This window comes from Bos javanicus, chromosome 19, assembly GCF_032452875.1.
Source record: "Bos javanicus breed banteng chromosome 19, ARS-OSU_banteng_1.0, whole genome shotgun sequence".
Taxonomy (NCBI): Eukaryota; Metazoa; Chordata; class Mammalia; order Artiodactyla; family Bovidae; genus Bos; species Bos javanicus.
Genome location: NC_083886.1, coordinates 34,496,889 through 34,511,758, shown reverse-complemented (window position 1 = coordinate 34,511,758; position 14,870 = coordinate 34,496,889). Strand labels below are relative to the sequence as shown.

General features: G+C 38.2%; 1 protein-coding gene across 1 annotated transcript; it reads right to left on the bottom strand.

Moving 5' to 3' along the window:
* Positions 1–2,457: 2,457 nt before the first annotated feature.
* Positions 2,458–14,870, bottom strand: ZNF624 (zinc finger protein 624). The gene is made up of 6 exons (XM_061391142.1): positions 14,678–14,870; positions 11,479–11,566; positions 9,463–9,528; positions 7,517–7,643; positions 6,709–6,804; positions 2,458–4,883 (listed from the first exon to the last, which is right to left on the bottom strand). The coding sequence occupies exons 2-6, from the start codon at positions 11,509–11,511 to the stop codon at positions 2,659–2,661; spliced, it is 2,547 nt and encodes an 848-aa protein (XP_061247126.1). The 5' UTR covers positions 11,512–11,566; positions 14,678–14,870; the 3' UTR covers positions 2,458–2,658.

The following is a 14,870-nucleotide window of genomic DNA, read 5'->3' as shown; positions in this document are numbered from 1 at the left end:
ACATCAGTAGAGCGTAAGGTGATGCAGATTAAACCTCTAACATGATAACACTACACACTGGAACCAGGCTCTGGAACCTTCCAGTTCATGGAACTGCTCTAGTAAAGGTGTCCTGCATTATCTCTGCACCCAAATCCAATGGACATCTTTCAGTTCTTATGTCACTTTAACCTGCTGACCTTACTGCTTAGCTCCTTTCTTGGGGAGGTAAGGCAGACAGGGTATAGGTGTGATGAGGGGTTGAAGGCAGAAAGGAACAGCCAACACAGTTTATCAAGTCATGCAGACTGTTTGACAATATAGTTTCTTAAGGGTAGTATTTCAAGGTTAGACCCTCAAAACTTTCCAATCAGAAAGTGGTACGTTTTGTCCAAAGAAGACACATCTAGTAATAGTTAATAAATTTCACTATTAAAATTCAATCAAAATAGTCATTTTAACCACAATGTCAAATTCATTTTAGGGAGACAGTTCCCATCACTCACCCGAAATCCCCTTCACAACATTGTGAGAGGGTATCTGACTTTCCTTCAGTCTCCATTAAAGTGTTGCCCTACATGCCTTGTCCTTTTCAGGGGTCAGGTCCACGGTCTGTTAGGGCCTTCTGGGACCAGGATTACAGCCTCTAGGTTCCCATTTTGACTGCACGACTCTCTTAGTATTTCCAATACTAAGTATTGGAAAGTATTTCTAATACTTTAAAATGGACTTGGGAGTCCTTGGCTGTTTCCCTCTCTATACATCAGTAATGAAATGTTGTGTGGGGCTGTACACAGACCTTTTCACCACTGTGATCTCCTTCAGTGCCATGTTGAAAGTGGAACTTGTCCTGAGGCTTGCAAGCCTTCTGGTCTATAACCTGGACACAAGTTCCAGATATTCTTGGATATATTTTGCATCTACCTGAAATTTCTATTACCTGCTTCAAATGAAACTGAGAGAGTGAAGGGTGGTGGTGAAATGCTGGATAATTTCTTTGGAATCTAGGCAGCATCCAAACCAGTTCCCAAGCTCTTAAGATCCATGATCACTCCTGCCCTGCCAAGGTATACTCAGCATCCAGGGTAATTCCTGGGACATGACAGGTGTCCACAGGGAAAAAAAAATTAGCTTCACAGAAAAATAGGTTTTCATGTTTACATAAATATTACATACTCGCTGGAAAGAAAAACTGAAAAATATGGAAAAACAGAGAAAGGTAAAACAAATAAAAAAACACTGGATTCTAAAAAAAATCTGAAATGAATGTCATTAACTTTTTGGAGACCATCCCTTCATTCATGGTTATCAAATGTTTACACATAGTAGTTTTATACCATATACATTGCATTTACATTTTTCTGTTATCCTTGTCTTTCCCCGCACTTATCTTACGCTTCTCCTTTCCTCCCTCCCTTCGAGGTAACCAATATTAACAGCTTGGTGTATATTCTTGCTACCTGTTTCCATGCTCATCTAATCACATGCACACATATACACATAAATGCATGTGATCATTACTTTAACAAAAATGAAATTTTGTACATATACATCTCTGTAATAAAGCACTTACCAAAAAATTGAGGAAACACCTTTTAGTCAACTAGTGTAAATATAACTCATTTAAAAAATTACTCTCATGTTGTTCCATGGTATGGCTATATAACAGTTAATTCACCCATTCCCCAATTAGTTGGCATTCACTTTGTCTCCAGCTGGGTTTCATCTCTGTCTCTATAAATAGTACTTTAACAAACATCCTTACTAATGCATATACTTTTGCACTGATGCTACTATTTCTGTGCAGCAAATTCTCAAAGTGAGACTGCTGGGTCAAAATGCCTTTAAACATTTAAAAAATCTAAAAAATATATAGCTGGATTGCAAGTGGAAATATAAGTTGATATAACCATTTTGTAAGAGCACATGGTTTACCAAACTCCACTAGCAAAATATCTCTTAATTTCTGCCAACTCCACGAAGTGGAAGTAACATCTCATGGGTTGTTTTAACATGTACTTCCCTGAGTACTATTTATTTAGGTTCATAACATTGTTATAGGTTAATGCACTTGGAGTTGTTTTTCTATGAACAGCCATCTAGTCCAGATGGATTAAGACCTCAAGGTAAAAAATAAAATTATAAAAATCTCAGAAACAAATCTAAGAGATTATATATAACCTGGGGATTACATGGGTCCTTTTAACTGAGTAAATTAGGAATATAAAAAGGAAAAGATGTTTTACTATAAAGAATTAAAGACTTACAATCTTTTACTATATAAAAAATACAAAGGCAAATACTAGGTTAAGAAAAACATTTGGAACACACATGAGAAAGGATTAATAACTCAAATACATTAAGAGCACCTCCAGATTCATAAGAAATATAGACAGGCCAATAGGAATATATATATAAATATATATATAAGCAATCATTGAAGACAACTTGTTAAATGAATAAAATATGAAATTTGGATGAAGGTTTTCACATGCCCTTTTTATTATGAATTTTCTTATAATTTCTAAGATTTAAGATGACCAACTACTTTTCTACATTCTTATAAAGCGTCTCTTCAGTGTGTATTTTCTGGTGATTGCTCCTGGATGTTTTCCCACATTCATAAAATATACAGTTTATAAGATTCTTGTTACTGTCTGAACAATGATTTGCTGTTCTCTATATTAACTGAATTTCTCTCTGATGTGTTCTTTGATGTACAGTAAGGCTGGAGCTACTCCTAAAGGCTTTTCCACATTCACTACATTTATAGGGTTTTTCTCCAGTGTGCATCCTCAGATGCACAATAAAGTCTGAGTTAGTTCTGAAGGCTTTTCCACATTCTTCACATCTATAGGGCCTCTCCCCGGTATGAATTCTCTGGTGCAGAGTTAGCTGTGATAGAGTAATACAACCTTTCCCACATTCCTTACACGTGTAAGGTTTTTCTCCAGTATGTGTCCTCCAATGAACTGTAAGGTATGAACCTCTCCTGAAGGCTTTTCCACAGACATCACATTTATAGGGTTTCTCTCCACTATGGATTTTCTGATGTTCTGTAACGTGTACCATCTGGCTAAATGCTTTGCCACAGTCATTACATTTAAATGGCTTCTCCCCGGTATGTGTCCTTTGATGGGTATTAAAGCCTGAGTTACTTGTGAAAACCTTCCCACATTCATTACATTTATAGGGTTTCTCTCCAGTATGCCTTCTCTGATGCACAGTAAGCTGTGATGTATTAGTGAAAGCTTTCTCACATTCATTACATTTATATGGTTTTTCTCCAGTGTGGGTCCTCTGATGTACAATAAGGTATGACTTAGTTCTGAAGGATTTTCCACAGTTGTAGCATGTGTAGGGTTTCACACCAGTGTGAATTTTCTGGTGTTCCTTGAGATTTACCATTTTGGTAAATGCCCTCTCACAGTCAGTACATTTATATGGTTTCTCTCCAGTATGAATCCTCTGATGTACAGTTAAGTGTGATTTTATTCTGAAAGATTCCCCACATTCATTACAGAGATAAGGTTTCTCCTCAGTATGAATTCGCTGATGTATAATTAGAGATGAAGAACGCATGAAGGCCTTTCCACATTCATTACATTTATAAGGTTTCTCTCCTGTATGCATTCTGTGGTGTACACTAAGGCATGAATAATTAATAAATGCTTTCCCGCATTCATTACATTTATAGGGTTTTTCTCCAGTATGAATCCTCTGATGTTCTGTGAAATTTGCTATACGATTGAATGCCTTCCCACATTCACTACATTCATAGGGTTTTTCCCCAGTGTGAGTTCTGATATGCACAATAAGACTGGAATTACTTCTGTAGGCTTTGCCACATTCATTACACCTAAAGGGCTTCTCTCCAGTATGAATTCTCTGATGAACATTAAAGATTGTGGTATTCTTGAAAGATTTCCCACACTCATTGCATTTATATGGTTTCTCTTCAGTATGGGTCTTCTGATGTACACTAAGATATGACTTATTCCTAAAGGCTTTCCCACAATCATTACATTTGTAGGGTTTCTCTCCATTGTGAGTTTCCTGATGTCTTGCAAGTTTTGATTTATCACTAAAAGCTTTCCCGCATTCACTACATTTATAGGGCTTCTCTCCAGTTTGAATTCTCTGGTGTTGATTAAGGCGCGCACACTGGCTAAAAGATTTTCCACAGACATTGCATTGATAAGGTTTCTCCTTAGTATGAATTCTCTGATGCACCATAAGTGATGAAGAAGCAATGAAAGCCTTTCCACATTCACTACATTTATAGGGTTTTTCTCCAGTGTGAATTTTTTTATGTTGACTAAGATAAGAAGGCTGGCTGAACATTTTCCCACATTCATTACATTCATAAGGTTTTTCTTTAGTGTGAGTTCTCTGATGTTGATTGAGTAATGACCTGTAACGGAAGGCCTTTTCACATGTACTACATTTATAGGGTTTTTCTTTCTTATTGGGTTTTTTCTCTAAAGTGAGTTCTGAGGCAGGGCTTATGACTTTGCTGCCTTCTGTATCCTTGCAAATTTCCTTCCTCAGATGGGTATCTGTGATCGAATCTAAACCCTCTGTAAAATTTCCATCATGTGTTTGGTATTTGCCATGGGGCTCTTCTGTGATAACTTCTGGTTCTGGAAGAAGAACAGTTCCAAACTCAAAGCCTTTCTGAATAGTGGGGATTTTCTTGGGTTTAACTGTTTTTTGGCCTACAGGACTCTGCTGACTATACTGCAGTCTCAGTATCCTGTCGCCCCATTTCCATAATCCTCCCATTATGGGGTCCCATAGACCATTCTCTGTGAGTTTCTCTACAATGGCATCCTGTGATAAATGTTTTTTAGAAAAATCCTCTGTTGGTATCGTATTCTTGGTTGTAGGTTTGGTCTCCAACTCTGGGAGGAAAAAAAGAAAACTCAAATGACTCCTATTTCCTAGGTTGAGGAGATTGTACTAACAGGATAACAAAAGGGAAGCTTGAATTGATAATGAACATATGTTTTTAACTGCTTGCAAATTGGCCTTATTTTCTAGGAAGAAGGGGGTAGGGTTAAGGGTGGCTGATTGAGCAAAGAACCATAGCAGTAATTCAAGGAGTTTTCTTCCTATTAAAAAAAATTTATTCCCGGTAACCCTTCTACAATCCAAGTTTCTCAAATATTTCTTCCTTTTCCCATTCCTTTTAGAGTCAAATTCTTTAGAGAGCTTCTTCAAAAGCTGTAACTACTTCCTTGATTCCCATTTACTCCACAAACCAGACATTCACCCCCAACAACACTTCCCACTTGTTCTCATTATTTGTTCACTAGCTTTTCTGAGAGGGCTTTCTCTGACATTTCCTTGTCAGAATAGCTTCTTCAAGTCTTCGTATGTATCTTTTTTTTTTTTTTCTCTCAATTTAGATTTTAAAAATTGTATTTAACTATTTAAGTACAGTTTATTTATTATACAATGTTGTATTAATTACTGTTGTGCAGCAAAGTGATTCAGTTATACATTAATATGTTATTTTTTAAAAAATATTCTTTTCTGTATCTTTTTACAGAACATTTATGGAAGACACTGATTTTTCAGAAAGTAGGCTGAACTAGTCAAAATTAATATAGTTGTGAATATTACAAATAACGACAATTACTTTTATCAAGAGTAGTTCTGCAACCTTTTTATGGGTCTTAAGAAAATTTCTGACAGTTTCAAAATTTTCTTAAACAATTATACTGGGTGGTTGTGGTCTTATAATTTATTTGTATAAGCAAACTTAATATTTTACTTTTTAAAACACTTTCAAACTTCTTGAAAATTTTTATTTCCAAGTAATCACATCTAAATTAAAAAAAAATGGAATTAAAATCTGTGGTTAGTAAAATGGTTTTATGAAAAAAGAAATGGTTTTGAGGATTTTAAAACTCAAGTAGAAGTTTCAATGAATTCACAGATGAGACACAGGTCTGAACTCAGGGTCACCAAAAAAGACCACTCTAGAACCCAAGGACTAAAACCTAGATGATTTAAATATCTAAATGAATTAAGGTGACAGGATTTTTTTTAGGGAAAAAGAAAAATGGAGAGAATATGACACCAGCATATCTGAATAAAAGAGAGTATTGAACAGTGTTCTTTAAGTAGAAGAAAAATAATCTTAGTTAAAAAGGTAAATATTGGTTAAATAGATAAATACTGTATTTTGATTCTCAAATGATTTATTCATATTCTCAATAAGTTAAGATCTTGGAAGAGTGGAGGGGGGTTCAGCAGGCTTGTAAGTGAAGAAAGTTAAATAATCAGTCAACAGGTTTAGCTTAAAAGAAATCAGTGATGATCCTTAAGAAAGCACTTTCAGGAAAATGAAAGAAGAGATATCAGATACACAGCAGTTAAACAAATGAGAAAAATATAAAGTTAACTGGAGAGGAGAGAATTGAAAGAATGAAGAAGAAATGAAAGAACAATTATGAAAATCATGCTCCCAAGAAAATAAAATAGGATGGGATGGGGACTACAAGTACAGGGCAGAGATGAGGGAGAAGGAAAAGGAGAGAAAAAGGGAGAGAGGAAGAAAAGGCAGGAGGGAGGCGTAAGGAGAGAGGATGAGATGGGGAGAATCTTTTCCTCTGAGACAGCTTTGAACAAAGATACCCCCCAGATATTTCAAATATTCTGCTCCATCCAAGATCTACTGACTTTAAATAAATCTCATCCTCCAGTTTCTTATTAACTCACCCGAAAAGGGGGTTCTTGAAATTTCTCTCACTACCACCCATGGTCCTTTTCCATTCTCCAAATGAGATATCATGTCTGGTTTGGAAATTGCAAGCCCTGCTCAGAGAAAAATGAATAGGATTTGATTGTGCCTATGAGCAAGAACCAGGGTCAACTGCTCTTTATCTCCTGTGTGGAGTTGCTATGAGAAGTTCTAGAGGTGCATTCTCCAAGGCAGCTGCCAAGAGCCACCTATGGCTACTTAACTCTGAATTTAAATTAGTTAAAATTATATACAATTTAAAATTCAGTTTTTCATTTTACTAGCCAGATTTCAAGTTCTCAGTAGCCACAGTGTCTACTGCTTGTCATACTGGACAGCACAGATGCAGCAAATTCCCATCACAGGAGAATATCCTACTGCACAGCAGTGTTGTAGAGAATTACAAAGGTACCTCAAAGAAGCTCTGGACTGTAATCCTAGGTTTGGAAATAATCTGTTTAGAAAGAAAATAAACAGATTTGTTCATTCTTTCTAGAGGCACTGATAACTTTTACTCTTGAAATGACTGGAAAAAACTTTAGTCCTCAATCAGAGGGACTGTCAACACTCTCTAAGATTACAATGAAGTACATATTTCTTACTCTACAATTGGCAGACCATTGAGTTAAGAGCAAGAGACAATATAACTCCTAACAATATGCACCTAAGACTGAGATTTTAATGCTTAAATTCTAACCCAAAATTCAGTTAAGTATTTTAGAGAATCTATTATCTTCAGTAAATCTGGTCCAGTGGCAGGTACATACGCACAGAGCTTATCCTTACCCAAGGAGACAAGATTCCTATAATTCTCTAGCATCACGTCCTTATGCAGGTCCCTCTGTGTAGGGTCCATCAACCTCCATTCTTCCAATGTGAAGTCTACAGCCACATCTTTAAATGTCACTGATTCCTGAAATAAATACAGAGATCCCTCAGGGGACTATACAGTTAGACCTATTAGGTAGATTAATACATACAAAACTGGGGAAGAAAACTAGCAGTTTCCACCCAAATATTTCCTTCCTTAAAATTCTGCCTTATGCATATTATCAACTTTTTTCAGTTCTATTCTATAAAATATGGCTTAATAAAATACATAGTTTATCATTCAGATTGTAGTTATAGAATATTATAAGCTGTCTGAGAAAGAAAAATAAGAAATCATGGGAACTTGAGGAGCTTTTTCGGTCAGGTTATAAAATATACGTATATGCATCTTGTAAAAAAAAAATCAAAGAACGAGCTATAAAATTGTTTTAATGGTTACCTATTAGAGGGAGGAGGAAATAGAGTGAAGAGAACTGGAACAGAAGCTAGATTTCCTTGAATATTTCCTGCCTTGTAGATTTGACTTTTGATCCATACAAATACTTTATATTATTATAAAAGAAAAACTAAATTTAAAAAAGCAATTCCTAAAAATTAAAAGTAAGATGAAATCAACTGGTAGCATACACATTCATCAGAGAGGAACTATTTTGAGCATCTTTAAAAGACAGTAATTTTTCTGTATATCTCTTGAGAGATATATTCTGAGGAGAAAAAGAATTGTAAAAAACAGCACATTTTCAGCAAATAATCCTATTGCTGGTGGCAGTGATGGAAATGCTAAGCTATTTTGTAAGTGTGTGTGTGTGTTAGTTGCTCAGTCATGTCTGATTCTTTTGCCACCCCATCGACTGTAGCCCGCCAGGCTCCTCTGTCCATGGAATTCCCCAACAAGAATACTGGTCCAGGGCTGCCATTTCCTACTCCAGGGGAATCTTCCCTACCCAGGGATCAAACCCAGGTCTTCTGCACTGCAGGCAGATTCTTTACCATCTGAGCCACAGCATTTACCCACATTGTGTGTGCAGTGTTGGATAAAGCAAGTTAGAATACTAGTATCATTCAGAGCTAATAAATCTGACGTGGGAGAAAGAACATATAGATTCAATATCAATGAGATTATGTATAAACTCCAGAAATTCAAAACTGAATTGGAAATATTGGTATAAACTCATTAAGTAGTTTAAGGAAAATATCCCATTATACTTCCTAGCTTTGTCCACTGAAAAGGTCTAGAAACGATAACCAAAAAGGTACTTTTATGCAGTTTAGACTGTGACCTCTACAGATTCCACTAAAGGAAACAAGGACCTGGAACTTTCTGTCACAATTAAAAGCGAGGAAACTCTCAAAGACTATCAGGACAATATGTAAGACATTGGAGACAACTTAAAGAGGCTCCCACTAGCCAAAGATGGGAAGACTTGAGCATCAATAAGAACAATAACTGTAATGGATTTAAAAAATATCTAATATATTTAAAATTATTATTTCATTAAAAAACTCAAAGGATACTCATTGATCAACTTTGGAGGATTCCTGGAGACTAGTAAATAAAGAGAGAGAATCAACCCTTGCCCTTCTTTTCCTATGCAAACATCCAGTTTGCACAGTAATAAGATGGAATCAGATAATTGAGCCTCTGTAGGCAAGAAGTGAAGTATGTGACACAGGCTACTTTTTCATCAGGAATTATAACAAGACCACCTGTCAAATTAGGGCTGCCACCACTAAGAGAAATGAAATCTGTCAAATTGCTGCTACTAGCCCTGGGGTTACTATACCGATCAAGCAAGATGGTATGCATGGTGAACCTGCAATGGTATTGGAACATTAAGAATTAGGGCAGTAAAAGAGGAGCTGTCACTTCATTCCCCTTAAGATACAACACAAAGTATTACCTTTACCAATTCTGGCTCTTCTGCCTGAAGGTGAAGATCTTCCTCTGGCTGGAAAACTTGAGGACTCTGAGGGGACACAGAATAAGATCACTCCATGACTGGCTACCTGTTACAGACAGCACACTTCAACAAGCACCACCAGTCCACCGCAGATGTGGTGTATATACACCTCTTCTACTGTTTTATTTAGGGATGAAATTAAGGTCCATAGCAACATCCAATCATAACTTTCTTCCATTTTGTTTGAGACAATGACACACAGAAGACTGAAAAAGATATAACTGTATAGATTTTAAAGGCTCTAACAAATAATCTATCAAAACAAAACTAAACATATAAGGGGTATTAGATGCCACATAGTTCTTCTTCCTATGAGGATGAAGTCTGTTTCTCAAAAATTATCTATCTTACTCAAGAATAATATTCAAACGCTACTAACACCTGTTTTCTACAGTTGGAAAATCATTACCATGCCTGGGGGTTGGAGGGCATGTCTCCATACTCATTCAGGAAATATTTCAGGGACCTCTCACAACACTGTTTTCTTCCAAACCTTAAGATACTGTATACCTATAGGGACCTGATTTTATAAATTAAATTAAATTTTACTATACCTTCTAGTAGTACTTACTGATTTTGGATCTTGTGCCATTTTAAAAAATTAAGGGTAACAGAACTATTTTTAAATTTCATTGAGAAAAATGTCATCTTAGTTCTTCCAAGTTCTTATGTTAAAAATACAAATATTCAGCTTCTAGAAAATCAATGATGATGTGAGCTCAACTTCTGATAATTAGAGATGGGTTTGATCAGGCCTATACTAGACAAATACTTTAGATCTACTAATAAAGTGAAACACTTTGATTTTCATTTTATCTTTCCAAGGATTTGTCTTAAGGACTATTTACATGTTATATATTTTTGCTATCAAGAATAAAAGATCACCACTACAGGTTATTATGAATCATTACTATAACAAATTATATTGGGACTACTTTTCTTCTGTCTCTCCTATTTAAAAAGTCACTTCTAAAACACGGCTTTAATCACATTACTACCCACCTCAAACACACCCAAACACTCACACATGCATGTATACACTTAAATGTCTTCAGAGAAACAAGATCTAAGAAACATGAAAATATCTAAATTTCAATCCTATCTTTCTCAAATTATCTATCTTGAATCACTAGCTCACTCACTGTTCTCTGCCTCAGAGCCTTGCCTTCTCATCTGAAGTACCCTCACAATTAATTTATGACAATTTAAATCCCACTTGTAATTGGGTCACAGCTTAAATCTAACCATCTTCCTGGGCTTTCCATGACTGATTTAGCCCATACTAATATCCCATTTCTTTTCTTACATATCACTCATCAACTTTATCATACTGCTCAACAACTGTCATTCACCTAAATAAATTATGTAACTGTTTCTTTTGTAAGCCTTACCTCAGTGAGACTGTAAGCTCCCTACAGCCAAGCACTGTGTCTTAAACATCTTCTTTCTCTCCATGTCATCTATTAAGCTTGATCACTTCTTAATGGGTAGAAAAGAGGAGAACACTAAGAGTGGGCACAAGGGGAACAGTCCCTATGAATTAAGGTGTGTGTATGTACGCATATGTGTACATATATTCTTTTTTCAGTTTCCTAAACAAAATTTTCCGATTGGAAAATACTCCATTCTACTATTGGATAAATAACTGAAATTTCCTGGGAACAACACAAAGTTAACATCATAAGTAAATTTCCCAGACTTCCTATCATATCTCAAGATAGTGCATATACTGTTTGCGAGATCTGGTGTCTTGATATTTGTTTCAATATGCATAGTGAATCTCCCTATAGATTACAAGCTTTACTATGATGAACCCAATTTTCATGGATCAAACAATTTGATTCAGTTACCAAAAGGGGTATGGGTGAGGTAGAGAAGTCACACAACTTTGAGAAAAGTAGGCATGCTCTCAAACCAGGACAATAGGTCAGATCAGAGGAGGTTTCCCCAACTTACCAGAGGTCCAACTGAAAAAACTACAGCAGCCATAATCTCTTCCTCTGGGTTCCCCTCTCTGGAAAAAGGGAGTCCTGCAAAGACAAATCTAAGAAGGAGAAATAAGCCATGAAAACCAATCTTGCCTTGGAAATCTCAGATGTACTAAGGGGAAATCTTGACATTACAAGTATGACCTCTCTAAAAATTACAAGTTAATCCCCAAGATCAGTGAGGGAATACTACTCTTACTAGTGTAGCTCTTAATACTACTAAACGCAGTCACTGCTAGCAGATCAAACATGGTACAAGCAGCTTTTAAACTACTTTCTCAATGACCTTCACATCACCCAATGGAAACTACATTCCCATTTCACATATGAGAAAATCGAGGCTTAGAAAAATTAAACCATTTTACACAATGCCATGTAGGATTCCAAATCAATCTACTTATAATGCCCACACTTTTTCCATTACATCAACTTGCTGTGTGTTGTGAAATAAAACAATTCAATCTTTCCTTGCCACAATCACCTCCTTACCTAACAATGAAATAATCTAATAATCTCTTTTTTCCTGTCTTTCCTATGAAGAGTCAATTTGCTAACAGTTTCACAGACCTCAGCTTCATGTAAAAAGAACACCACAACTCCAAAGATATTAGAAACCTTGACATGCTTCTCTCAATCTCCCATTTAAATAGATCTTTTATCTATCCTTTCTATATCAGGCAAAACCAAACAATAAGGAGCAGGATAGTAATAACGATATAAGACAAAGTGGAATCCAGTGCACAAAGCACTGAGCAGTAGTCCTCTTATAGTGAAAATGTTATATGCCTAAAAAAGGCTTTACACTGTGGAGAAGCAAAGTGGCAGAGATCTTGTTCAGATACCCGAGGCACTGATTCTGCTTTTTGTCTTTGGTTAAAGATATGGCCTTGTTGATGTTGAGTTTGGTTTAAAAACAAGAGCATGAGGTTTGAAAACATTTTCTTAACAAATGCATAGTTGCGGAATGATGCTGCAAGGCATATAAAAGGGCAGGAGCACAGAGAGAATTGAGTTTTCCATACCTTGTGAAATTCTACTTTTGAATAAGAGCTTCCTGGGCAGTTTGACATTCTCACCACTCAGCAGGGCTTTGGAGGCCCAAAGGGATCTATGTTGAATTATGCTGAATATGTCCCTCCTTTACATGTATAATATACTTTCACTAAGAATCCACATCCGAGACTTCCCTGGTGGCTCAGTGGTAAAGAATCCACCTGGCAATGCACGAAACACAGGTTTGCTTCCTGATCCAGGAGGATGCCACATATCATGGAGAAACTAAGCCCGTGCACCACAACTACTGAGCCCATGTTCTAGAGCCTGGGAGCCACAACTACTGAAGCCCGAGAGCCCTAGATCCTATGCTCTGCCACGAGAAGCCACCATAATCAGATGCCTGCGCCCCACAACCAGAGAGTAGCCCCTGCTCGCCACACTAGAGAAAAACTTGCACAGCAAGAAAGATCCAGCAGAGCCAAAAATAAATAATAAACCAACTTCGAAAAAAGTGTGTTGTGCGTCTATACACTAATAATGAACTACCACAGAGAAATTTAAGAATCAATCTCATTTACAATTGCCTAAAAAAGAAATACTTAGGAATTTAACCAAGAAAGTGACAGACCTGCATACATTGAAAACTTGGAAGACATTAAGTGGAAAGATGTTCCCTGCTCAAAGCCTGGAAGAATTATCGTTGTTAAAAATGTCCATACTACTTAAAGTAATCTATAGATTAGATTCAAAATCCATCAAAATTCCCAAGGCATTTTTCACAGAATTGAGCAAATAATACTAAATTTGTACAGAACCACGAAAGAGCCCAAATTGCCAAAGCAAGTTTGAGAAATAACAAGGCTGGAGGTATCATGCTTCCTGATTTCAAACTATGTCACTAAGCTATAGTAATGAAAACAGTATGATATTGTGAAAGATGCAGATTAATGGAAAAGATTAGAGTACAGAAATAAACCCACACACAAATGGGCAATTTATAACAAAGGAACCAAGAATATACAACAGGGAAAGAACAGTCTCTTCAAAAAATAGTGTTGGGAAAACTGGACAGTGACCTGCAAAAGCATGAAACTGGACTACTAACTTACCCCACATTAAAAAAGATTAAGTCTAAGTGAATTAGGTACCATAGGATCTCATTTAAATGTGGAATCTAAAAACAAAACAAACACCCTAGACTGCCAGATACAGAGAACAGATTGATGGTTTGGGAGGCGGGGTGGGGGTGGTAGCTGCGAAGTTGGTGAAGGTGGTGAAAAGGTACAAACTTCCAGGTACAAAATAAGTAAGTCCAAGGGACTTCCCTGGCAATCCAGTGATTAAGACACAGCACTTCCACTGCAGGGGTACGGGTTCCAATCCTGGTTGGGGAACTAAGTTCCTACAAGCTGCATGAAACGGCCAAAAAAATTAAATAAAATAAAATAAGCAACCAGGGCTGCAACGCACAGCACCATGACTAGAGTTAATAATACTGCATTCTGGGAATTCCCTGGGATCCAGTGGTTACAACTCCCGGCTTTCACTGCCTTGGCCCAGGTCAGGCTCTGGTCGGGGAACTAAGGTCTTCCAAGTTTGAGTAAGCTCCGGGAGTTGGTGATGGACAGGGAGGCCTGGCGTGCTGCAGTCCACGGGGTCGCAAAGAGTCGGACACGACTGAGCGACTGAACTGAACTGAAGTTGCCCCAGCAACAAAAACAAACAGACAAAAAAACCTGTGCTGCGTATCTGGAAGTTGCACGGGCAGGAAAAGCTGCCTCCGCTTCCCAAAGGCAGGAGGGGGACACCTGTCAGGTTCCCGCTATCGAACCCCAGTACTTCCACGCTGCCAAACCCAGGACGGAGAGATTCTCCTTCTTCCAACCCGTCTGCTCCCCTCAAAGCCCTTCTCGGCCCACTCTTCCTCAGTCCAGGCGCAGCCGCGGGAAGAGGGGAGGGTCCAGTCACGCCCCCGCCCAGCCCGGCTCCCTAGCCCAGAGCCTCCAGGTCGCTGACTTCTGAGGTAGCCCGACCCCGGCCGCCTCTGAGGTGGGCGGGTCAGCTCCAGGCCCGAGGCCCCACCGGAAGCGGCCCCGCCCCCGACGCCGCCGGGAGCCGAGCGCCGAGGGAGGGGTGAGGGGGACCCGGCCAGGCGCCAGGGCAACTAATACCTGGCGGCCGCCCGAGGACAAGACGCTCTCAAAGCAGGGCGTGAGCGCTTCCAGCAATGGCGCCGGCGGCGGGAGCGGCCGCGGACGGCAGTGCGCCTGCGCAGCCGGCGGGGACCACGGCGCCCAGAATCCTCCGCGCCGCCGCCCTGCTTTGGCAAGTCCTTTCTGCTTTGGTGTGGGAGTTGGCATCGTA